Source organism: Pelophylax lessonae (assembly GCF_965119305.1).
Source record: "Pelophylax lessonae genome assembly, chromosome: 10".
NCBI lineage: Eukaryota > Metazoa > Chordata > Amphibia > Anura > Ranidae > Pelophylax > Pelophylax lessonae.
Genome location: NC_138777.1, coordinates 7641656 through 7667132, shown reverse-complemented (window position 1 = coordinate 7667132; position 25477 = coordinate 7641656). Strand labels below are relative to the sequence as shown.

Below are 25477 nucleotides of genomic sequence, written 5' to 3'. Positions count from 1 at the left end.
AAATTGCCAAGAATGATGGTTTTGTAGAAAAATGGGTTCATGTCAATCAATTAAGTGCTTGAATCCTAGGTCTCAACTGAAAATACTGAAAGGTGAAGCCGAAGAAGAGACTTAATAAGTATATCCAGAGGATGTGAATACAATGACTTGACATTGTGATAATTTCTCGCAATTGACAGATTTTTACATGTGAAGCTTCTCCATAATTGTATTGATCTTGACAATCATAGCAGAATACTATAGTCATGGAGTTTGAGCAATAAAATTTAGCTAACTGATGGATAATTACCCAGTTACTATATCATAGATATGATATAGCAAGAAAGAGCAAAATATCAATTGATAAGAATATATATTTACACTATCTGTTTTATTTAATAGGAGGAAATTGACCTTCCAACCCAGATCGTTGATTGGTACAGACGATGATGACTACCAAAAATACAGCGATTGGGTGGGTCGTTTTAATCCTTGGTGCCCAGTTCAGGACTGAATCTATCATTGAGCCATGTCCTTCATCAGGAGTCATGTTGCAAGACGCTCCAGGATTCTTATTAACGGAAAGGAAAATTTTGATTCAGAAGGTCTTTGTGAGTTTGGATTCAAAGATATCCATTGAAAGGAATTACAATATATCCTATTTTCAGTTGGAGGAGATACGAGAATGGTATATTGCACATGTAAGCAGAGCTCAGACTAGGATGCAAGATATTTTAGAACACGCAAGGAAATCATTCATTAACTAACCCACGTCCCAGAATGAACGACCAAAGAGATTCCTCGGTTTCTTGATTACTAGCATTGTCTTCACAACTCTTGGGATGGTGGCTGCCAACACCACCTCAGCAGTCAATTCTGTCTCCATAAAGACTTTACAAGCTGAAGTAAGAGATTTGAGGGAAAATATTGAGTATCTATACCAGGAAATTGAAATTTAAAAGACTAATATGGAAAAATTGGTGGGCGTTGTTAAAAATATTATAGCTACTACAAACTTACATTCGAAATTGATTTTGCATTCTACAGAATTACATTGGATGCCGCTGCTGTCAATTTAAGTCAGCTAGCCAATCAGGAGAGAAAGGGGGAGGGGCCCGGACTCTGTGTCTGAATAGACACAGGGAGCTGTGACTCAACACAGGTGCCCCCATAGCAAGCTGCTTGCTGTGGGGGCACTAAACAGAAGGGAGGGACCAGGATCACAGAAAAGGGACCTGAGAAAAAGAGGATCTGGGCCACTCTCTGCAAAACCAACTACACAAAGGAGGTAAGTATAACATGTTTTTTCTTTTTATAGGAAAAAAAAATAAAGACTTTACAATCACTTTAACAATAGACTTTAGCTGTGGCAGGAAAAGCATAGGGACTGCTTCTGCTAAAGTTCATAGGACCTGATTAGTGTAGGACTTGTAGACACTGGTAGAGGTCTGTTAAAGTAAATGTAAACAAAATAAACATACATAATGCACATAGATCAATGGGAATGTGAATCAAAGTGAACAATGAAAGTCAAAAGTGAATAAAAGATGAAAAAAGTCCCAAAATATGACTCCCTATGTATTTGAAAGAGAATCCTGGAATAACCCAAGTGACACTCAGGACAGAAGCAACACCAGAGGCTTACCAGAAAACCAGTGACCACCTTTTTACAGGATGGTCAGTACTCGCTTTAACAATCAGATTAAAACCGGAAATCAGCTCATAGGACTCCTGATGATGATATATGCAATTTAGCAGTGTTCCATTGGTTCCCATAAACTCGGACCATATAAAAAATAAAGGCTCCACATAGTATACCTCCAGAAAATCCAAATATTTTATTAAAAAGAATTGCACTTACATGGTACAGACTTGTAAAACAACATTTAAACGCCAGAAGGGTATGACATCTGCTTCCTCCAGTCGCAAAGATGGCTGAAGTTCGGTCGCGCATGCGCAGTAGAACGTGTACACACGCTACTGCAGTCACATGTTACAGGGCCAACTTTCCAAACCCCACATGACTAACATCTGTATGTCAGCTTGGCACTTCGACTGCTTCTACACCCACTGGTGATAAAAAAAACCCCTTCCTTTAGTCCATGCCTTGCGCATAACATCTTCCCACCGCAAATATTTTTAATTTTTTATGTTTTGTTAAACATAAATACATATTATATATATATATTTTTCTTTTTTTTTAATTTATTAAAGCGGAGTTCCGGGCACAGAAGTCATTTTTTAATAAACATACCTCCGGGACAGTCAGGGCTAGCACATTCCACAATGGCTAGCCTCTGATCTGTCCCGGTTTGCACTTACCTTTTAGAAGAAATACTTACTTATAAAATTTCTTCCACCGCGTTTCCATCTCTCTTGTGGGCAGCTGAAGCCAGCGCGGTCCTCTTCTGTGTCTTCTTCCGCGTCTTCTTGTCCCAGAATGCGCCTGCACCGGCCCCTCTCGTCACTTCCGGTGCGGCGCGGCATTCCTAAACAGTTTCTGGGCATGCCCAGAAGCTGTTTAGCAGGGGAATGCGGCGTCGCCCGGAAGTGACAAGCGGGGCCGGTGCCGTCGCATTGATTCCTGGGAGCGATGACGTTCAGCTCCCAGGAATTATAGTGAGACAGGAAGTGACGCAGTGAGCCGCGGCTCCGAGGGAGGAAGTACTCTGAGGTGAGTATTTACGATCTTCAATTAAAAGGTAAGTAAACAACAAAAAAAAAAAAAATAACTATCCAATTCCTTTTCAGGTGATCTCGAACTAGCGGAGGGGCACAAAAAAAAATATCGTTTTTGTGCCCGGAACTCCGCTTTAAGTTTTATTTTTTCATCCCTGCCCTGATCAAACAAACACATGCAGGAACAGCAAGGATGTAACTGTCAGGGAAGACGTAGGAATCCTTGTATGTAAAGTAACCAGAGTACCCCTGGTCATGGCCATGTAACTGGTGCATGTGTGCAATCGTGAACAAATGTGCATGCAAGAACTAATGCACATGTGCATTGGTGCCAGACGGGCTAGTTAAACTGCACTAGTGTCAATGTGTTAGTGCCGTTTGGTCTAAACTGCTCTTGAGCATCTGTGCATCTGTTCCTGTATCTTATCCTCTGTTGTCTACCCTTTTTGAACATGACTCTTCCTGAACATGGCCCGTACCAACCACTGGCTTGCCTCTGGACTATTCTTCTGCCTACTACCCAGGATTATCAGGCACTCCAGGGCCTCCAAAGACAAGATAAGTAATCAGTAAATCAGATGCCTAATATGCCCCTTGAAAGCCCGAAGGTGCTCCTTGTGTTTTGGGCCCCATTATACAGCTAGGTAGCAAGAAAATCTCACATAAGTGGTATCCCCATGCTCTGGAGGAACATCAGAATGTGTTTTTAGGTGTAATTCTAAGTATGCTTATGTGGTGTGGTAGAAATATCTAATTAATTGTCAGCTGTATGTGGAAAAAATGCAATCTTATCGTCTTTCTTCATTTTCCAAAAACTTTTGGCAAAAAAATGTGATCTTTAAAAGACTCATCATGCCTCTTATTACATATGTTGGAGGGTCTACCTTACAAAATAGTAATTGTTTGGATTGTTCTCCTGTTTTGGTACTTCAGAGCCTCAAGAAATGTGATAGGTGGTCGGGAAATCAGATGCATTATATATGTCCCTTGTAAGTCTTAATGGTTCTTTGGATTTTTTCTGCTACCTGCACTACTGCTTTTGTCCCTGGTGAAGAACTCACACGAAAAGATGGTTGTGGCTGAAATAAGTCTCCCGCCAAATGTGGTGTTACCACAAATTTCAGTTGGGCCCCCTTCCCAGTTGACATTATTTTTACCCAGATTGAAAGGCTGATTCTGCCCTTCTGTGGTTAAGCAGGATAGGATGGGCGCCAACATTTTTCAAGCTGAAATGAATCAGATTGGAGTGATGCTGCTGTACTTAAGCCAAGCAAAGTGTAAAAGTAGAAAAAAAAAATGATTACACATTCAACATATGTGAGCCCAGAATATGGTGTCACTGGTTCTGTCTGTGAAAATGGTGCCGTTGTGTATCACCACATACAGCTTAAAGGGATCTCCCAAGCATGTAACTGAAAGGTTTGGCAATTTCCCCATGTCTCTTTCAAAGTCACATTAAAAGTAAAACCCTCTCTTCACTATGTAGCATTCAAAACCAAAAGTATTGGCTTTGTTAAATGTCCCCTATGGCAATTCCTAACCTCCATGTGATTTATTTTACAATAACTTTTAGTCTTCTAAATGGCCAGAATTTAGTATCACAAATCACTCCAATGGGTTTCATGGACTTCAGGTAGGGTTTGAGGAACCCCCCCCCCCCCCCCCCACACACACAGTTTGTATACACAATATAGAGAATATAGCAGTTTATACTAAAGGATTGCAATGCACTTAAATCTCCTTGGTATGCATTACTAAACTTTACATTTCCCAGTCAAAAAAGTTAGTGAAATTGTTCTGTGAAGTCTGACTGGGTTAAACTCTCTTGTAGTATTATTGCAATATAGTGCACAGCCTAATTGCACTAGCATGAGCCAAAAAGTCAGAAAAGGTCATTTTGAATCTGAAGCTTCCCACAGAGGTATGTGTGATGGATTCAATTGTGTATCATGACCAGGGCTGGATTAGGAACATCATGGGCCTGGTGATGAGGATTTTGGTGGTTCAGGGCTTCAGGTATGAATGAACCCAGTCAGCGATCGATAAGGATCAATACCCAGAGAGCAGGGGGAATCTGATGGACAGTCTAGGGTGAACGAGGGGAGGGGGGGGGGTGGCAATTATAAGCATGGATCTCCCACTATGGTTCACAAAGGAAGAAGCTAAAAGTGTGGGAGGGAGAGGAGGAGGGAGAAGTCGTTTTCAGCAGCTTCATGGAGAGTCATAGAGGGATATTGGTGCTTGTAATTGCCCCCACCACACTGATAACCCCCCCCCCCAATGTCATATTTCCCCTGCTGCAGGAAGTGCCGGGAGCCTCTCATATGGCCCCCTACTGGCCCAGAGCCGAATAGTCAGTCTGCCCCTGCTGGGCCTATATTAAGGTGGGGGCCTGGAGCTGCAGCTCCAATAGCCCCTACGTTAATCTGGCCCTGATCATGACAGAAAACCTGAGAATGGGGGTGAGCTTTAGGTTTAGCTAAGACCATTGTTTGAAGCCAGCCTAGCTTGTTTGAGTTGTTTGACTTGGAGAAAAATTCACCTTAGCATCTATATGTTAGAAAATATGGGAATCAAAAGACCAAAAAACTCTACTGGGTTTAAAGTGACTGTGACCCAGATAAAAGGTCTCTGCAGCAGAAGTGCAATCGATTGCTGAAGTATCGGTAATTACTGCAACAGAGCGGAGGTAGGAGACATGGGTCTTCAGAGAGGACATTATATTCCTTCTTCTACTGCTGAGACCTTTCATCTGGATTTTGTTTAACCTGATGAGGACACTTTTGGAAATTGTGTTATAGACAAATTTATAGACTTTTTATTACCAACTTACAGAGAATTTCCTTACGTCAGTAAAAGCAACACAGTTATTCGTTTTGAATAAAAGGAGCTGATGATATGCAAAATGCAGCAAGACATAATGACCGATCAGAAGCCATCATCCACTAACCTGGCTACCATAAATTGCGTTTGTTAGACATGATTGCAATTGTTCAGTTTATCATTATTGTTTTCATTACCTTACAGATATGAGTATCAACATTTTTTGTTCATGTTACATACTTTATACAGAATATCTTAAAAAGATTTGGCTTCTCAGGGATCTTGTACCCAGCCATGACACAGTTGACTGTGAAGACTCCTCCAATGATGATGTCTCCATCCTGAACATATTCATAATCCTCGTATGCTGGTACAATCTGCAAATTACAAGCTGGTGATGGACTGTAGACATCAACTTGGTATAATATTAAACACATAAATAAAATATGCCACATAGTTTTACAAAATGAAATGTTTCCTTAAATCTGAACAAGTGCAGAGGACAAAATCTGTGCAGCACACTGGATGGTGAGAGCTGACATGTCTGTCGGTGCAGCAGGTCGGAGCCTTCTGTGCTCGGTTTATAAAGATGTGTAGTGCAGAGTTTTAGAACCTACAGGTTTATTTTTTTCCGTAGAACAGAGGAAAATAGGTCTTTGTGTTTTAGTTAAAAGCTTTTGTCTGCTTAAAGTTTACATGAAAAGATTTTCTAAAAGAAAAAAAATAGATACATAGAAAATAAAGCATTTCTAATAAAATATGTATTGTGATAAAAGCATTTTTATCTCTTTCTTTTCAGGATTTTATGTCTGTTCTGTTTTCTTGTCCACCTGATGCTCTTAAAAGTTAAATTGTTCAGGCCACCTATGCCCAACGTATAGCAAATTGTTAGGCCAGGCTCCCATCCTAGTGACTGGGATATGTTTGATTTGCAACCACCTTTTCCTCAGGATCATCTAAGTCTCAGAACCCTGGAAGGGCTTTCCAGAAAATTCAGATATAGGGGAGTTTGGTAATTCAGGCCATATCTATTACTCAGTTCAACATCATAAGGGAAACTTCTTGACTCAACACTGAAGGCCTCTTGATTACCAGTAGCTCCAGGCATTGCACAAGGGGCTGACACTCCTCCAGGCCAATGGGATTCCGCAGACCTAAGCGGTCAGTCTGCTTCAAGTAATGGTAATGTCAGAGAAATGGTCACACTGTGACTAGCAACTCCTCCAGTACCTGTAATGGGCGCAGAAGACTCTTGCCCGCGCGCATGCGCAATGGTGGAAGATTGGCGCATAGGTGCACGCCGGTTTGTCGCGGGGAACGTACGCAAACACATGTATGGCTTATGTGTTTTGAGGTAGGACCCTGGCTGTCGTTTTCTTGTCGTTTTCTTGTAGTGCTTTTTGGATACCCTTGGTCCTGAGGAGGGCAGCAAGACCGCTCCATTTGTGCCAAAAACCACCTAGATCATTTGCCTTTCCGCACACCACTTGAGCACAGGGGAGATACTGTTTTCTGGTCCGCTCCTCCCTGACTCCTGATGAAAGACAATGTCATCGGCAGGCCAACCTATGTCTCTACTGCGGTGGGGCTGGACATTTCCTTCAGAATTGCCCCGTGAGACCCAGTAAGCCTTAGCCACAGCCCCTTTTGAACTGCCGAGTTTCTGGACTTTTGCTCTCTCATCTTATTCTCCCTGTTTCTCTACAGGTGTCGGAAGCAGTGGCGGCTGGTGCTCAAAATTTTTTGGGGGCGCAAACAGAAAAATGAGTGACCAGCATGCCCCCAATCAATGCAGAGTGCCACAGCATTCTCCCATCAATGCAGAATGCCACAGCATTGCCCCCAATCAATGCAGAGTGCCACAGCGTGCCCCCAATTAATGCAGAATGCCACAGCGTGCCCCCAATCAATGCAGAGCGCCACAGCGTGCCCCCCAATCAATGCAGAGCGCCACAGCGTGCCCCCCAATCAATGCAGAGTGCCACAGCATTGTCCCCAATCATTGCAGAGCGCCACAGCATTGTCCCCAATCATTGCAGAGCGCCACAGCATTGTCCCCAATCAATGCAGAGCGCCACAGCACTGTCCCCAATCATTGCAGAGCGCCACAGCATTGTCCCCAATCATTGCAGAGCGCCACAGCATTGTCCCCAATCATTGTAGAGCGCCACAGCATTGTCCCCAATTATTGCAGAGCACCACAGCATTGTCCCCAATCATTGTAGAGCGCCATAACATTGTCCCCAATCATTGCAGAGCGCCACAGCATTGTCCCCAATCATTGCAGAGCGCCACAGCATTGTCCCCAATCATTGTAGAGCGCCACAACATTGTCCCCAATCATTGCAGAGCGCCACAGCATTGTCCCCAATCATTGCAGAGCGCCACAGCGTGCCTCCCTCAACGCAGGGTTTCCTCCCCCCCCCCCCCGAGACCAATGCACTTACACGTGTCCTGCCTCCTCCTCGGCCAATGGCAAGGGCTTTGCCTTGCGGCCAATCAGGAAGCGCGTATCGGACGCGCTTCCTGATTGGCCAGGAGGAGGATTGATGTGGCAATAGCAAATTTTCATTCGCTATTGTCACACAATGGGTGGAGTCGGGACGCACTGCTCTGCGCCCTGGCTCCACCCTTTGCATCGCCCTATTAGAGCCATCAGGTGATGTTAAAAAAAAATCCCCATTAAGCTCCATGCGTCAGGCGCCCTGCATGCAGATTAGGGGGCCGGAACGCATGGATGGGGGGGCGGCGCCCCTGCGCCCCATATACACCGGCCGCCACTGGTTGGAAGGGGATGTCCGGCTTCAAGCAATTGTTGACTCCGGGGCCTGAAGCTGTTTTCTTGACTTTTCCTTGGCCAAGAAACCCCATATACCACTCATCCCTAAAGCACAAAGACTCGAAGTTCATCTCGCTGATGGGTCCCTACCCAGTTCCGGACCAATTACCCAAGAAACTAGACCCATCCGTACCACAGCAGACTCCGGTCATCAGGACTTCATCTGCTTTGATGTCCTTTGTTCCCCCATGTTTCCCATCATTCTGGGACTCCCTTGACTGCAAGCCCATAATCCCCAAATCAATTGGGCCAAGAAAGAACTCTCCTTCTCTTTTCCCTACTGTCAGCAGTACTGTTTAACTCAAGGATCCAGTAGCCCCACTAGCTGCCTGTCTGTACAACCGACACCTGATCCACCCCAGGATGTCCCATCAGCCTCTCAGGATTTCAGGGACGTCTTTGACAAGAAAAAAGCAGAGGTCCTCCCACCTCACCGGCCCTACGATTGCCTTCCTGGAGCCGAGATCCCGTTTGGAAGGATATTCCCCCTTTCTGAAAATTAACTGGAGGCCCTGCGGGTTTGTATCAATGAGAACTTGGAGAAGAGGTTCACCCGCCCCTTCCTCTTCCCCCGCAGGAGCCGGCATATTTTTTGTGGAGAAAAAGATGGCACCTTGAGACCCTGTGTGGACTATAGAGAACTTAATAAGGTCACTATTAAAAACCGATATCCGCTTCCCCTTGTTCCTGAACACTACCAGAGGTTCCGGTCCACCCAGGTCTTTACCAAACTAGACCTGCAGGGAGCCTATAACCTTGTTCGGATACGGGAGGGGGATGAGTGGAAGACCGCATTCAGAACTCGTTTTGGACACTATGAATACCTAGTCATGCCTGTTGGCCTATTTAACGCCCCAGCCAAATTCCAGCATCTGGTGAATGACATTTTTTGGAAGTTCCTTGACCACTTCGTCATTGTATACCTTGGTGACATCCTCATTTTTTTTCTGCGTCACTGGAATTCCTTCGGATTCACATCAAAAAGGTCCTCTCAACCTTAAGAAGACACGGACTCTATGCCAAGGTGGAGAAGTGTGACTTTGAGAAGGGGTCTTTTTAGTTTTTGGGACTTATTATTTCCACCGATGGGATTGCCATGGACCCACAAAAAGTAAAAGTGATCCTAGATTGGCCTGCTCCTTCTGACAAAAAATGCATTCAAAGATTCGTGGGCTTTGCCAATTTTTACAGGCATTTTGTGAAAAACTTTTCATCCATTATTTCTCCTATCACCCAGTTAACCCGCCATTAGTCCTGGTTTCTGTGGTCTCAAGAGGCTCAAACAGCATTTTATAAACTGAAACAGTTATTTATCTATTGGCCCATTTGAAGTTAAAAGGGTAATTAATCCTGTGGCTTTTGAGTTGGCACTTCCCAATTCCTTAAAGATACACCCAGTTTTCCACGTTTCCTTGCTCAAACCGGTTGTCCCTAGCCCATTTCCTGGGAGGGACGAGCTACCTCCACCTCCAGTCTCGATCGAAGGGGAGACGGAATTTGAAGTTGAGTCCATATTGGATTGCTGAAAGAAAAGGGAAACAAACTCAATATCTCATTAAATGGAAAGGTTCCTCCCTGAAGACAATTCCTGGGAGCCCGCTAGTAACCTGCATGCCCACAGGTAGGTGCAGGAATTCCACAGGAAATTCCCAGGAAGCTTGGCCTGGTTGGGCATCCGGAGGCTGCCCCTTGGGGGGGGGGGTACTGTCAGAGAAATGGTCATACTGTGACTGGCAACTTCTCCAGTACCTGTAATGGGTGCAATAGATTTTTAACCACGCGCATGCGCAATGGTGGAAGATTGGCGTATAGGCGCACGTCGGTTTGCCGCTGGGCACGTACGCGAATGTGTGCAGGCATCATGCCATAGACTCGCCCAATTACTTGCTTATTTAAGGACTCTGCTCAGCCCATCAAATTGCTGGATTGTCTTAAGCTCTTCTTGTGTCCGTGGAATTTGCTATCTCCTTGGATTCCCAGTTTGACCCAGCTTGTTTCTGACCTGTCTGCTCTCCTCTCCTGGCTTGACCCTTGGCTTCATCTGACCTCCCCTGCTCCAATTTGGCTCTTCAGTTTTTTGACCCCGGCTTGGCCCACGGACTTGCTACCTGTCTGCCTGCCCACCCATACCTGATCTTGACTACCCCATGGACTTGCTTGTTTCTAGCCTTCCTGTTATGACCTCGGCTTGCTCCTGTTGCCGCTACCAGCCTGTGCCCTGTGATTGTGTCTGTAAAAATGTTCCATATGCACCATATTTTTCTTTACTTTCATTCAATTGATATTTGAAAATCGTTAGGCTGATTCTCTAAATGCTCTAAAAAAGAAATTAAAGGAATTGTAAAGGCAGAAGGTGCATTCTAGGCATTAAGATAAAAAACCTTCTATGTGCAGCAACCCTCTCAGCTCCCCCTAATACTTACCCGAGCCCATCTTTATCCAGCAATGTTGCAGGATTGTCTAAGCTGCCTGGGACTCCCCTCCTCATTGACTGAGACAGCAGTGCAGTGTGATTGGCTCATGCTGCTGTCAATAAAATCATTCAGCAAATAAGTAGAGAGAGGGGGGCAGCAGCTCCGTGTCTGAATGGACACAGGGAGCTGTGACTCAGCCCGGTTGCCCCTATAGCAAGCTGCTTGCTGTGGGGGCACTCAACAGGAGGAGGGGGGGCTCCTGTTGAGGTAAGTATAACATGCAGTATAACAAGCAGGTAAGTATAACCTGTTTTTTATTTAACCACTTCTGGACCAGAAAGGTTTTCCCCCTTAATGACCAGGCCATTTTTTGCAATTCGGCACTGCATTATTTTAACGAACAATTGTGCCGACGTGCAACTCTGTACCCCAATAAAGTCAAAGTCCTTTTTTTCCCCACAAAATAGAGCTTTCTTTTGGTGGTATTTGATCTCCTGTGCGATTTTTATTTTTTGCTCTATAAACAAAAAAAGAGCGACAATTCTGAAAAAAAAAAAAAAAAAACAATATTTTTCACTTTCTACTATATAACATTCCCAAAAAAATTAAAAATCAAATTCTTTCATCTAGTTTTGAATGCATATTTGCTGCAGGACCCTATGAACCCTGTTTGATCTCTTCCATTTATAGCTTACTTCATGAGTCTAACCTAATACCCAAATCTAGTCACGCATATATTTGCAAATGGTCCTGTATCCTACATAAACCAATATCATTAGTACAATGGAGTAAAATTTGGAACTCTACTTCCAAAGCCTCTCGATGGGTGGAGCAGAGAGAGACAGCTTTTAAAATTCTTATGTTTTGGTATAAAACTCCTGTCATGCTACATGCTCGTAATCCTGACCTCTCAAGACAATGCTGGAGATGCCTTACTGATATTGGTCCATATTTTTTGGGAATGTGCTCTTAAAGCTTTTTGGCAGTTTGTTCAAATTATTTTATAAACTCTTTTGAAACCCTACCCATTACTTCTGAACCCTACCCATAACTTATTAGGTTTGCCTTTCCCAGGAATCTCCAAACAGAAATTGATGGCATTTATCTTATTAGCTGCCAAACGAGCAATCCCGTACAATTGGCTATCCACTGCTCCTCCCAAACAATCTCAGTTAATAGCCGCCATCGTGAACCTGTCCCAATATTGGAGGTCATTAAGGGTTCTGACCCCAAACACCTCATCTCCATATTTTACAACATGCTACATCTTCCTTCCTCCATGGTGGGGGTGTATGCCCCCAAAGTGAAGTGGGAGGGTGAAATGGGCACAATGGAAGATGAGGAGTAGAGTGAAGCACTAGACGCTTGCAAAACGGTCTCTCCCAAACTGTCTGATCGCTGTACTCAATTGTATATCATACACCGCTCTTACCTCACACCACTCACGCTTGCCAGATATAAGAGGGACCTGTGTACTCAATGCCCCATGTGCAGTTTAGACCAGGGAACCTTCTACCCATAGGCGTGCGCACAGGGTGTGCCAGGTGTGCCCAGGCACACCCTAATCACCCAGTGCAGCACAGATTCCCCCTACTGCCCTGACTCCCATCCCCCTTACACCCACAGCTCTTCCAGCTTCCTTCCTCTGCTCTCCAGCCAGCTGTTGCTGTGGGGATGTTTTAGGATGAGTGGGGAAATATAATTTGCCGGCCTCCTCCCTTTCTGAATGAACATCGTGAGTGATCGGTAGTGTGTGTTTGTATCACAGGCATATCACAGGCAAGATGTCCGGGATCCAGTGGCTCATACACCCATACACAGAGGACCAAGTAGGGAAGGAGTGAAAAAAAAAAAAAGATCTAATGCTCTCTGCTGCGTTTAATAGAGCAATTTATTCTATAGATCCTACTTACAAGAAACAGCACTCAACTGTGCAAGTACAACAGCGGTTTCTTTGGGGAAGAGAGAGGATGTGACAGTAATGTAACATTTGCATAACTGTCTAAATTTTTTGATGTCTTTACATAAAAAGAGAGTTTATACATTTCTATTACTGTGCAGATAGCCTTTTGTATTCATTTCTGGCCTACAGAGAATTATAAAGCATTTTGTAAGAAATATACAATACAAGAGTCCATTATTTGAAATCAGTATGGCGAATATCTCCACAGCCACCGTATATTTCCCTTTGGTGCTCAGATAGGCCGGGATCATGGCAATCCAGACACTGCAGAACACCAGCATGCTGAAGGTGATGTATTTGGCCTCATTAAAACTGTCTGGTAATGTCCTGGCAAAAAAAGCTATAATAAAACTAACAGCAGCCAGCATCCCCATATAACCCAGGACAGAGAAGAACCCGATAACTGACCCTTCATTACACTGAATGATGATCTTTTCCTGGTATGAGTGTGTGTCCAATTCCTGGAAGGGAGGAGAGATGGACAACCAACTAACACAGATTATAACCTGAACCGAGGAACAAGCTAAGACTATACAGATGGGCAGTTTTACTCCAATCCATTTCTTCCACACATTGTTGGGTTTGGTGGCTTTGAAGGCAATGCAAACAAGAATAGTCTTGGCCAATACAGAAGATACAGCTATTGTAAAGAGAATTCCAAAAGAAATTTGGCATAGCAAGCAGGTTACATCCACAGGACGACCCAAAAAGAGGAACACACAGAGGAAACCCAACATGATGGAAACCAGAAGGACAAAGCTGAGGCTCTTGTTATTGGCTTTCACAACTGGTGTGTCCTGGTGTAAAATAAAAATGATGAGTACTAGAAGAGTCTTCCCAAAACACAACAGTGAGAAGACTATAAAAACTAGGGAGAGAGTGTCATCAGCGAAGGATAGAAATTCTACTTCCTTGGGAATACAGCAAGTTTTGTTCTTGTTTGGCCATTCATGATCGGGGCATTTCATGCAGTTTTTACTGTCTGGAAAACATAATAAAATCAAAGAACACTGTGATCACTTACAAGATATCTTGTTTGGTTTATGTATATGGATGTAATCAAATAATAATATGCATCAAATTATGTAATCAGCTAAGTCACTCATTTCTAGGTTACAATTTTGCCTTTTTAATTTTCTTAAAAGACAATACATAAAAAAAAAAAAAGAGGGCGCATGCGCGAAGCCATCAGGACGGACATGCTAGCCTGAGGCTCCGCTCTGCACAGGGATAATACAGCCAATAATAGCTGAAGCCAGACTCACCGCCACTCACCATCTGCCCAATACACATCCCGCGACTCCCCTGATTAACACAGTATGCTCCGCGGGGTCACCCACTCAAAGCCAAAATCGACATCCTGGTGCGGGCCTCCACAAAGATGGAGGCTGTAGCTACCACACAGCACCGCTCTCCATGCTCTTCTAAACAGCTGCACACTAACGGTGAGTCAGACACAGAGCAAGGAATTATGCCACTGTCTTCTTACCCTGACTCAACACCCTCTAATGATCTCCTCAAACAGTTTGAGAAAATGCTAACTAAAGCTCTCAAACAAACCTCTGACCACATCACCGATAAACTGTCACAGGAAATCAGGGAACTGGGTCAGAGAACTGCTGAGCTAGAGCAGAGATTAGATGAATTTGATGTGAGTACACACAACCACTATGAAGAGCTAGAGGCACTCAGAGATGAAAATGTAACCCTTCAATTGCGCCTGGAGAATTTTGAGAACTGGGCCAGATGATCTAACATATGCATCTGCAGCATCCCCAAATCCATAATAGATGTCCAATCCATAGTCACAGCCCTTTTTCAGGAACTAGCTCCAGCTATTCCAAATGAAAGATTAGAGATGGACAGAGTTCACTGTGCCCTGGCCCCTCGCTCACCAGAGGGCCCACCATGAGATATTATAGCAAAATGTCACTTCTTTCTCACAAAGGAACAATTCCTTGCTGTGACCCGCAACAAAGATTCACTCGTATTCCAGGGTCATAGCTACCAACTCTTTCAAGACCCCTCTCCACTCACCATCTCTAAAAGGAGAGCCTTGAAACCACATCTCCAAATCCTGCAACAGCACCATATCACATATAGATTGGGCTTTCTGTTCGTAGTTTTCTTTTCATACCAAAGCAGCGAGTACACGTGCAGATCCATCGAAGGTCTCCAAGTCACCCTGCGACAACTCCATCTCTTACCACCTGACACGCAACATGAAAACTCTTCACAACGTCGATTGGCCTCATGTTCACCTCAGAAGACACAAAACAATTCAAGACCACAAGATCCAACCAACTCCCGCAAACGTGGCTGCTTCGTCTCCCCAGTTCCTCAACATCTAGATTCAATGGACTGAATCCGCCCTGACCTGTTACTGTCTAACTGCCAAGCCCTAGAAAAAAGCTAGATTAGAACTTGATTTATTCCTAACAGATTCTGCGGAGAAAACCCTACATCGCTCATGCCACAAATACTACACTAAAGCAAACTAACCTGATACATTTCTGACCTTATCCCTTCGGTGGCTTGACCGCACACCTAAACCAATCTAATTAAAATTACCCCAGATATCTACACTAGCAATCCCATTAAAATCCTTTAGTGAGCTTCTGGCCAACCTCTACTCAGTCGACAGTACTTTCGACATCACCCAAGCTGAATCCCTCCTCTCAACAGTTGCCATACCATCCCTGGTATCCCCTGAAAACCTTGAGAAACCAATTAAAACTGAAGAAGTACTACTGGCCATAAAATCTCTAAAAAATCAAAAACACCCAGGCCCTGATGGCTTCTCAGCCACATACTTCAAACAATTTGCGACCCTCTTAGCCCCTTTGCTAGCCAATGCCTTTAACACCATTTAGCAGGTCACACATTTCATTCTGAAACATTGACAGCTGCCATCTCTATGCTCCCAAAACCCCAAACAGATGACTCCACTTGGTCAAAATTCCAACCTATCTCCCTCCTCAACCTCAACACCAAGCTACCAGCCAAAATCTTAGACACTAGACTCAATCATATCATTGGCTCCCTAATACAGGAGGACCAAGTAGGCTTTATTCCGATCAAGCAAGCAGGAGATAACATTCGCCGCACTATTCTCTTGACTCATATGGCCCGCAGACACAAAATTCCCTTATGTCTCTTATCATTGGATATTAAAAAGGCCTTTGATACAGTTTCCTGGCCTTACTGCCACCACATACTAAGTTGGGGATTTGGGCCTCATTTCCTTTCTTGGATCTCAGCCTTATATACTGACGTCAAGACTTTTGTCCGCTATATGGGTCTTAAATTGAAGCCCTTTATGATCAAGAGAGGCACGCGACAGGGTTGTTCGCTTTCACCGATCCTCTTCGCCCTCGCCATAGAACCCTTAGTGCAACTGATTCATAATATTCCCAAAATTAAGGGAGTGGAACTAGATGGACATCACCACAAATTATGTTTTTTTGCGGACAATGTCCTTATATTCATGTCATCCCGCTGACCTCCGCACCCAACCTACTTAAACTCCTAAAAGACTTTGGCCAAATATCTGGCTTGAAAGTCAGTCTGACTAAATCCAAGGCCCTGAACATCTCAATTCCCTAAAATGACTTGACCCATTTAAAATCCTCTCTCCCTTTCCCTTGGTCCACACACGATTAAACTCACAGCTAACTCATCAGATCTCTTCACAGACAACTACCCCCAATGCTTTCTAACCTCACCAATCTCCTTACCAAATGGTCTCCCCTTCCACTACCCTGGATGGGCAGGATAACTATGGTCAAAATGACGATCGTCCCTAAACTACTATATCTGTTTCGAGTCTTACCCATTCCAGTCCCAGCTTACTACAGTATCTCTGCCTACTACAAAAGAAAATATCCTCCTACGTCTGGCAAAATCTAAAACCCAGAAATCCTCATCCCACCCCCTAACTACCGAAGGTTAGAGGAGGTCTAGGCCTTCCACAACTCACAAAGTGCTAATTAGCCCAACTTCTTAAATTCCATTCCACTTTTGAAACAAGAATCGGTTGAAATAGACCCCTCTCTGTTGCTAACCTTCTCTGGCTCCATCACTCTGAGCGCTGCACAATACGTAACCCGATCACACGTCACTCACTCTCCCTGTGGGATTGTCTGAAACATAAGCACTTACTCCAATCCATCATAACTCCATGCTCTCCTTCCTGCACAACCCTTCCTTCTGTCCAGCCTTGACCTCACCATCCTCTTTCCAAAAATGGTCCTCCTCTAACCTCATTAGAGCATACAAATTTACAACCCCCAACCGTATAAAGCACTTTACATCCCTTATAGATTCTAACGATTTCCCTGCATCCGAAACCTTCTGTTACCTTCAGATCAAGCATTTCTATACTCCCTTAATTCCTAAAGACTCACGCACTCCCTTCTTGTCTCTCTTAGAGCAAGCCTGCAAAAATGACCCACACAGAAGAGGCCTAATCTCCGCCTTCTACACTCACCTACTTAGCACCGGAACCCCATTTTCCCCTTCTTACACCTCCAGATGGGAAAAAGTCTTAGACTTAACTTTAGAAGATGCGGATTGGAACCACATCTGGGTGGCAACAAAATCCTCATCTCAAAACATTATAGCACTTGAAACCAACTACAAATTCCTGGCTCAATGGTACTTGGTTCCAGCCAGGATCGTCAAATATGTACCTCAATACCCCCCCACCTGCTTTAGAAGCTGCACCGTCTCAAGGAACTTCCATCATGCACAAGTTTTCTTGTCTGACATATTCAACATACTCTCTTCCACCTGACCCACAGATAGCACTTCTTAACCGCAAACCACCCAACATATCCTATCGTCAATTTAAACTTCTCATGCAAATCACAACAGCTGGCAAACTCTGTGTCAGAGCAGTTAAAAAAAAAGTCACGCAAGCCGATATCCACGTAAACATCAGAAACAGAGTTCTTAAATACAAGAACCTCTGGTCCCCTTGGGTGACGCACTTTCTTCCACCCAATTTTGATGAATCCCTACTACTCCCATGAGAGGCATCTTCCCCTACACACTCTCCCTCCAGCATAACAAATAAAATCTAGGCAGCTGGACCTCACCCCCCCCTTATCTTCCTATTCTCTCATTCTCTACCGCAACTACTCTCCCTCACCCCATCCCTTTCCATCCTGCTCCTCTCTCTATTTACCCCACCTACTTTTCTACAGGTAGTCAAAGCTCTACCGACTACTCCTAACTCTGAGCACACCACCTGGTAAGACCCACAAGGTAATTAATTTTGAGACATTTCCCTACTCGTCTCACCGATCCGCTATCATGTTAGAAGGTTTTATAGTTAACAGTTTACCAGGTCTCTGGAGCTATATCCCCAGAACGCACCCCTCATGTAGCTAACATTTACTAGCTGCATTGATACTCCTAACCCACCATTAGCTCCTACTCTGGTCTTAGTTTATCCTTTTATATTAAACCTTTAACCACCGAACAGTTGTATAATAGAGGGAAATCTGCTCATTTAGAAACTGACCGTGTTGTCTCCCTTCCCCCCTTAGGCACAGTTTGCTCCCCTATGGGGTGCCTAGGGATGGTAAATATTACGACTCACCATTCATTTAGCCCTCAAAATTTATTGTATTTGTTTTTGCCAACCTCTACCTATTGTTTCTGTTTTATCACTTGTATTCATTCACACAAACCTGTATTCTGTACAACATGATGTTATAAATATTGTTCATCTTCCTTCTGATGTTACTACTTGAAAAATCCAATAAAAACTTTGAACAAGAAAAAGTAAATAAAAAAAAAACTTACCCCCCCAGTAAAGTTTCCGAGCCATTACCTGTAATATTTGATATTTCTCCATATGAACACAGGACACAGCTATGACAACAATGATGTATGGAGGAGCTGGGAACTTTCCGGTATCCTGGGAAACAACTTTCTGAACACTGAGATTTTGGAACCTAACAGAAAGCAACATGTTGTATTATGTATGAAAGTTCACTAAATATATATCTACAAAACCAAGTTTTCTCATCGATAGTGGACATTGTTGAGATTTTGGAACCTAACAGAAAGCAACATTGTATGTATGTTATACAGTATAGATTTTATATTGGTTTTTAAAACCATGTTTTCTCATGTATGATTGACACTTTGCAAGTGATGTAATCTCATATCTGTCCTACTTTCTCAGATAAATTCTCTTCTCCTGTGAAGAGTGTGATAGACTCACATGGGACAGAGGTTTTTGAGGGGACTGCAGGCTAGCCTCTTGCCTACTGACTATGGGTCCAGACCAAGGGAACACTACTTATTTGAGGTGTATGCTGGAGGGGGGACTCTTGGAGTAATGTTACTTTGGATTCAAGTCCATGTCTCCCAAGACACACAGACTCTGGGACTCTATGCACTGGGTCCTTGTTAGAGCCTAGCTGCCCATTACCAATAAGGACTGAACCACATAGTTAGACTCAATGCTAATATCATCAGCTCAACCACCTGTCTTACACATATTCTTTATTGTGCTAATTAACTCACCTCTTGTCTGCTAAGGGATGTGTTCACACTTATATAATGTGTATTGTTCTTTGGGAGCTTGATGCCAACAAGTCTGACCTGGAATGAAAATCCTGACTGTCCAGGAGGTTAACTGTGTCACCTATTGTTTGCCTGCTAGCATTCTGTGTAGTCCACCTAGGCTGGTTCAAGTGCTGAGTTAATTAGCATGTTAATATATCATTGTCAGCTAGTAGTTGCTAGAGGGGGATTAGCCATGAGTCAGCCATACCTCGTTATCTAAACCATTGTGTGATGTTTTGGGTAAATATTTGGGTGGTCACTGACATACTTTTCAAGTATTTAAAAAGCCTGTATTCTTGTTCAATAAATGAGTTCCAGATTTTCAGCTAAAACAAGTTCTGCTTAGTTATTGGTTGTAATATGCTCCTATTATATTTGATATCAATGTTCAAGACTGGAGAAAGCTGTATACTGATGAAAGCACTCAAGCACAGTGCAGGTCGATTCCATCACAAACAGAAATTATTGTGCTGAGATTCTTCAACTTGTAAACCATCTGCTGACTTCAACAACACTTTCTCTTTTTATTTTATTTACACAAACGCTATAACATTTTTTTTCTGATTAGCAAATGACCAAATGTGTGTGATTTTTTTTTTAAATACAGCAAGTTATGCTTACACCTCAATAGATTTTAAAAGCCAACTTATTATCTTACATACTTGACTTCAGCTAATCATTTTTCAAAATGTTACTGTACATATTTCATGAATGAATGAACTTAATCAATTATTTGTTCAATAAAGAGATAACAACATAATATAATTTGTGTTTTATAAGGTGAGACTGTCCTAAGTCTTATGTCATAAGACAGAACTTCTGGACACCCATCAAAAAAGTACCTGTGATGTTATTAGTGGGACCTAAACTCAAGCTGTGGCAAGGTGCAGTGCAAATGCACCAAATGGCGCCATACATCTCTTCTGGCATAGCCTTGTGCACCATAAACAACTACACATTGGCGTTATCCATCAGACCCCATATAACTTACCTCTCCTTATATGACAAATTAGATCTAAAAGCATTCCTGGCTTTCTCACAAACCTGGAAGATCTCAGAGTAAACCACTCCCTCTAACCTGGGAATGAAATTGTCTTTCACTCCGTGGGGATGGAGGGTGACTATAGACTTGAATGTCATCTGTCATTGTTCACCCTCAAAGTCTCCTCCTATTGGATTCCTCAGCAATTTCTCTAGCTACCCATCTTCCCAAATTTCCTCCAAAATATCCAAAACTAACATATCATTATAGCCTGTTTAACTTCCTGCCAGTGATTTTGTTTCTCTACAGTTATCTCCACCCGTCATGGCATAATACTTTTTCACAGTAGGCTTTCTAAGAATTTAGATCCACAAACACTTCATACAGATGCAATGCTGAGGGGGAGGGGGGTTCAAGATGGAACATAGTTATACTATAACGTAAAAAATTTGCTTCCACCTCTGTAAACCCAACTAGAGAAACACAATATATTAATAGTTGAGTGATCGATTGCTGGATTTTTCCTCTTTTGGGTTCTCTCTCCTCCTCATCTGGCCCACTCCTCCTCTTTTTCTTTTCACACCCCACTTGAGAGTCTCTCCGTTACAAAAGGTGATTGAGGTTGACTGATACATATGTCTGGCCCCCAAATCACATGTCAGTGTGGGAGCTTCTTGTTCCTTGTTAGCGACCCTATGGGATTCACATAGAATTTCCTTCTCTCCAGGAATGTCCCAGTGGAAGATGTTAGTAACCATTGCCTCTATTCCCCTGGTACCTTATTCTTGCCACATACAACTTTGTCATAATAAATCTTATGGCCCCACTCTTTTATTTTATTACTCTTTTTTTATATTTTATTTTTACTCTTTTTGATTTTATGAGTTTGATGTTGAGGAACTCAAGTGGCCTGCACAGAACTCTGATCCTAATATTATTTATCAGTTGATTACATGGATTACAGAAAGCCCGCTGGAGTCAGAAAGGGACTTAGAGATGTGAAAATGTTATGTCTACCTTAGAGAGAAATGGAGGAGAAAAGACTCTTACACAATTAATTTTTGCTATATCTTTGGGGCTACAAGAATCCTTGCTGGGAGGTAATAGTTCTGACAGCTGATAGTTAGGATTACCGCATGTGAATGACCCACATTTTGAATAATTTCTTTTCCGTAGATCCCTACAGAATCTCATATAGCTTTACCTGATTTTTCTTATTTTTCCATTTAATTAAAGTAGAATTAATTGCAAGTTTCCAATAACCAAACTGATCACTAAGGAAATTCCCAACAGATCTTGTAAATAAACTCCCATTAACAAAAACATGGTTCTGAATAGTAAAGTGTATAGAAAGGTTTCTTTTATTTTTACCGACATTCTCATTTGATATTGTTCTTAAGCACCAGTTCAACTGCGGAGTAAAAAAACATTGCATATTATATTGCATATCACTGTTACTAAATTACTACATTTAAGTAGATGTAAACTCAATTACTAAAATAAGTTTACCACCAATTTCATTTCAAAACTCGTTTTTAATATTTTTTTTTTTAATTTGTAGCTTTCATTTAAATAGTTTCTGGTGATCCTGCCATGACGGTCCTTGCTTCCTGTTGTATGGTGGGCTCCTGTCTCCCAGTTGTACTGCTGCATTATCACCTTGTCACATGAGATTCCACCATTGACTACAAATGGCCAATTCAATACATACAGTATTAAGCAGGCATGGTCCATTGTTGTCATCATCAGGAAACCCACCCTAGAAAATGGTGTACAGCCATTACTAGGTTGCAGCAGATCAGCAACACTCAGATGTAACCAATGATGATAAAAGTTGACAACAAGTGAAATACCTTTTTACCCCCCAGATGCTATTAAGGACCTCCACAAGTCAGGTGGACACAATACCAGACACTATTCACCCTCTTCCTGGCCCGTCAATTTTATGTTTTCAGTGCTATCACAATTTAAATGGAAATTACCCAGTCATGCAACACTGTACCCAATTGAAATATGTATCTTTTTTTTTTTAAACAGATAGAGTTTTTCATATAATTTATGTTCCTTTAAAGCCCAACGGGGCTCCTTGGATTTTGGGCCCCTCAATGTGGCTAGGCTGTGAGAAAGTCTCCCACATGTGGTATCCACATACTCGAGAGGCATAGTAGAATATGTTTTGGGGTGTAAGTTGAAATATACCTATGCTGTGTGTGAGACATAACTTAAATGATTAAAATGGCAACTCTGTGAAAAAAGAATCTGCTCAAATTATTACAAGAACTTTACCCTTACAAAATTATGTTTTTCTTGTGACAGCAGATGTTTCATCCCTGTACACGATAATTCAGCATGAAGATGCTCTACTCGCTCTAAATTGGGCCTTCAGCAAAATGGAAGATCTCCCGTTTATGCAGAAGAAGTTCCTGATGTTGTGCCTGATGTTGTGCCTACAATTTTGTCTTGCACACAATTATTTTTGGTACGATAGTAAGTTCTACCTGCAAAGAAGAGGTGTGGCCATGGGAGCTAAGTTTGCTCCCTGCCTGGCCAACCTCTTCATGAGCGAGTTGGAGAATAAATATATTTTTAACCCACAAAGAAAAGAACTCCTTTTTTATAGGAGATTCATTGATGACTTGTTTTTTTTTTAATATGGTCAGGATCTGAATCGGATTTGGGATTATTTTTGGAACATTTGAACAATATTTATAATAACATTAAATTAGACCATCAGTATAGTAGAGAGTCCATCCAGTTTTTGAATGTTAAGATCATTAAATGTGATGACAAATTAATTAGTAAGGTCTATTTCAAACCAACTGACAGAAATAGTTATCTCCCAATGTACAGTGGACATCACCTGTCCTGGTTGAAAAATATCCCAAAGGGACAGTTTATAGGGGTGAGGAGAAACTGAACATTGAATGAGGATTATTTTCAACAGTTAGAGATCTTAAAGACAGATTTATCCAGAAGGGATATAAGCAGGAGATTCTAGAGGATGTAATCAGAGAGGTAGGACGAAATTCACAAGAGATGTGCCTAAGAGATACTGAATGAAACCCAGATAACAAACGAATGGGTTTTTTTCAGTAACTTAGACATATAGAAAAAGGCTTCTAAATTTTCGTAAAGTTCATAGGATAAACAGGTGGAAAAGATTGGTGAAATAAAGTGATAAGTGTCCAAATAGTCCAAAGCAAATAGCTGCAGTGATAGTGTCCAAAAAAACGGTCAGTGCGGTGGTGGTGTCACCCTCCATGCTGCTGCAATATAGTGTAGGTAGTTCAAACTCACCAGAAGGTGTTGACCCCCAATGCCTTACGACAAGTGGGTCAGTAGAGCTTAAATAATGGATGGATGTCCAGCAGGGTCCTATCCGTCTGCGCCCGGGTGGTCCTGGTTGCTCCTAGCATTAGATGTAGTGGGGCAAAAAGATTGCACTCCTCATAGTATAGTATGAATTAAAATTGGTATTTATTTTTGAAAAAATCATATAACAAATACGGCAAATAAGTTAAAATAATACAAAAATGTTGGTGGTACAGTTGTATAAGCTAATACGATGGGAATCGCTCAAAAAGCACTACTGGGGAAGCCGGCTGTGGACACCAGAGACAGTCCACCCGCCGGTATCGCGGAGCTTCCGGGTAGTATGCGGTTTGCATTCCAGGTACCACTGGAATGAGGCTACGTGTGTTTCAGCTTGACGCGCTTCATCATCAATGTGTGACGTCTTCGTCATATAAGGGGCCTGACCAGGTTCACATCAACTGGTAATGGCAAAACATTCGATATAAAACAATTCGTTACTTGTAATACTACGCATGTAGTTTATGCATTACAATGTCCATGTGGATTAATGTATATAGGGCGTACACAAAGAACAATGGGGAAAAGAGTATCAGAACACATAGCGAACATCTGTAAAGTTTATAAAGGTTATAAAGACCATAGCGTTTCTCTGCACTTTAAACATAATTGTGATCCGTCAGGCTTAAAATTTTGGGGAATAGGGGGGGCGCATGCGCGGAGCCGCTCGAGACAGACATGTCTGCTTGAAGCTCCGCATCTCCGGCGACACTATAGCCTGACAGCCTCAGCACCCGACCCTGATCGCGGCTTCACTCCCCGCTACGCTCACCCGCTATCCTCCGGTACATCCTGCGATGGTCTACGGCGGATCAAAGCAGAAACACAGCGGCAAAACTATCAAAGACGCCCTCCTGAAAGCCTCCTCTAAAATGGCGGCGGCATCGGCTCCCGGGCTGGCAGCATCCCTCTCAGCATCCCTCATGGCTCCTCCACCACGGCCGCCTGCCGTGAGAGAGAGCGAGCACGACACGGACTTCAGCCTTACTCCCCTTACCTTTCTCCCTGATGCGGGACACCCGGATCTCCTGAGGCAAATCGAGCTGATGCTCACCAAGGCCCTAAAGCACACCTCAGACACCATTACTGAAAGGCTGACACACGAGATAAGGGATCTGGGCCATCGCACCACAGCCTTGGAACAACATGTAGATGAAATAGACGTCCTCACCCACAATCATACGGAGGAGCTGGAAACCCTGCGTGAAGAAAATCTCTCCCTACAGGCGCGTCTGGAGGACTTTGAGAACAGGGCCAGGCGCTCTAATTTGCGGATCCGGGGCATCCCCGAAACGGTCATAGATCTACAATCCACCGTCACTGCCCTCTTTCAAGAATTAGCTCCATCTATACCCATCGAGCGCCTGGAGATGGACCGCATCCATCGCACCCTGGCCCCTCGCCCAGCTGATGGCCCCCCCAGGGACATAGTTGTGAAACTCCACTACTTTCGCACTAAGGAGCAACTAATGGTGGCGTCCCGCAACAAGGACTCCCTGACATTCCAAGGACACCGATACCAAGTCTTCCAGGATCTTTCCCAAGCAACGTTAACTAGAAGAAGAGAGATGAAACCACATCTGCAGCTTCTCCAGCAACATCATATCACCTATAAATGGGGTTTCCCCTTTGCACTCCGTTTCTCCTTCAAGGGTTCATCCTATCTCTGCAGATCGGCTGATGACCTTCACCAAGCACTTCAGGAACTTCATCTTGCTCCATCTGAACCAGGAACTCCCGGCTCCAGGCGCCGCTCCGCCTCACGTTCTCCCCAGAAACTTCAGGAACCTCATGCTCCCAAGACCTCATCCAGCTTCCACAAGAGGGGACGCTTCGTCTCCCCA

General features: G+C 43.2%; 1 protein-coding gene across 1 annotated transcript; it reads right to left on the bottom strand.

The window, feature by feature from the left end:
• Positions 1-5708: 5708 nt before the first annotated feature.
• Positions 5709-24115, bottom strand: LOC309565496 (vomeronasal type-2 receptor 26-like; the record flags this gene model as incomplete). The annotated part of the gene is made up of 5 exons (XM_082270466.1): positions 5709-5896; positions 12789-13679; positions 18537-18660; positions 21466-21672; positions 24107-24115. 5 exons carry the CDS (start codon positions 24113-24115, stop codon positions 5709-5711), a joined length of 1419 nt encoding a protein of 472 aa, XP_082126592.1.
• Between the last annotated feature and the right edge of the window lie 1362 nt (positions 24116-25477).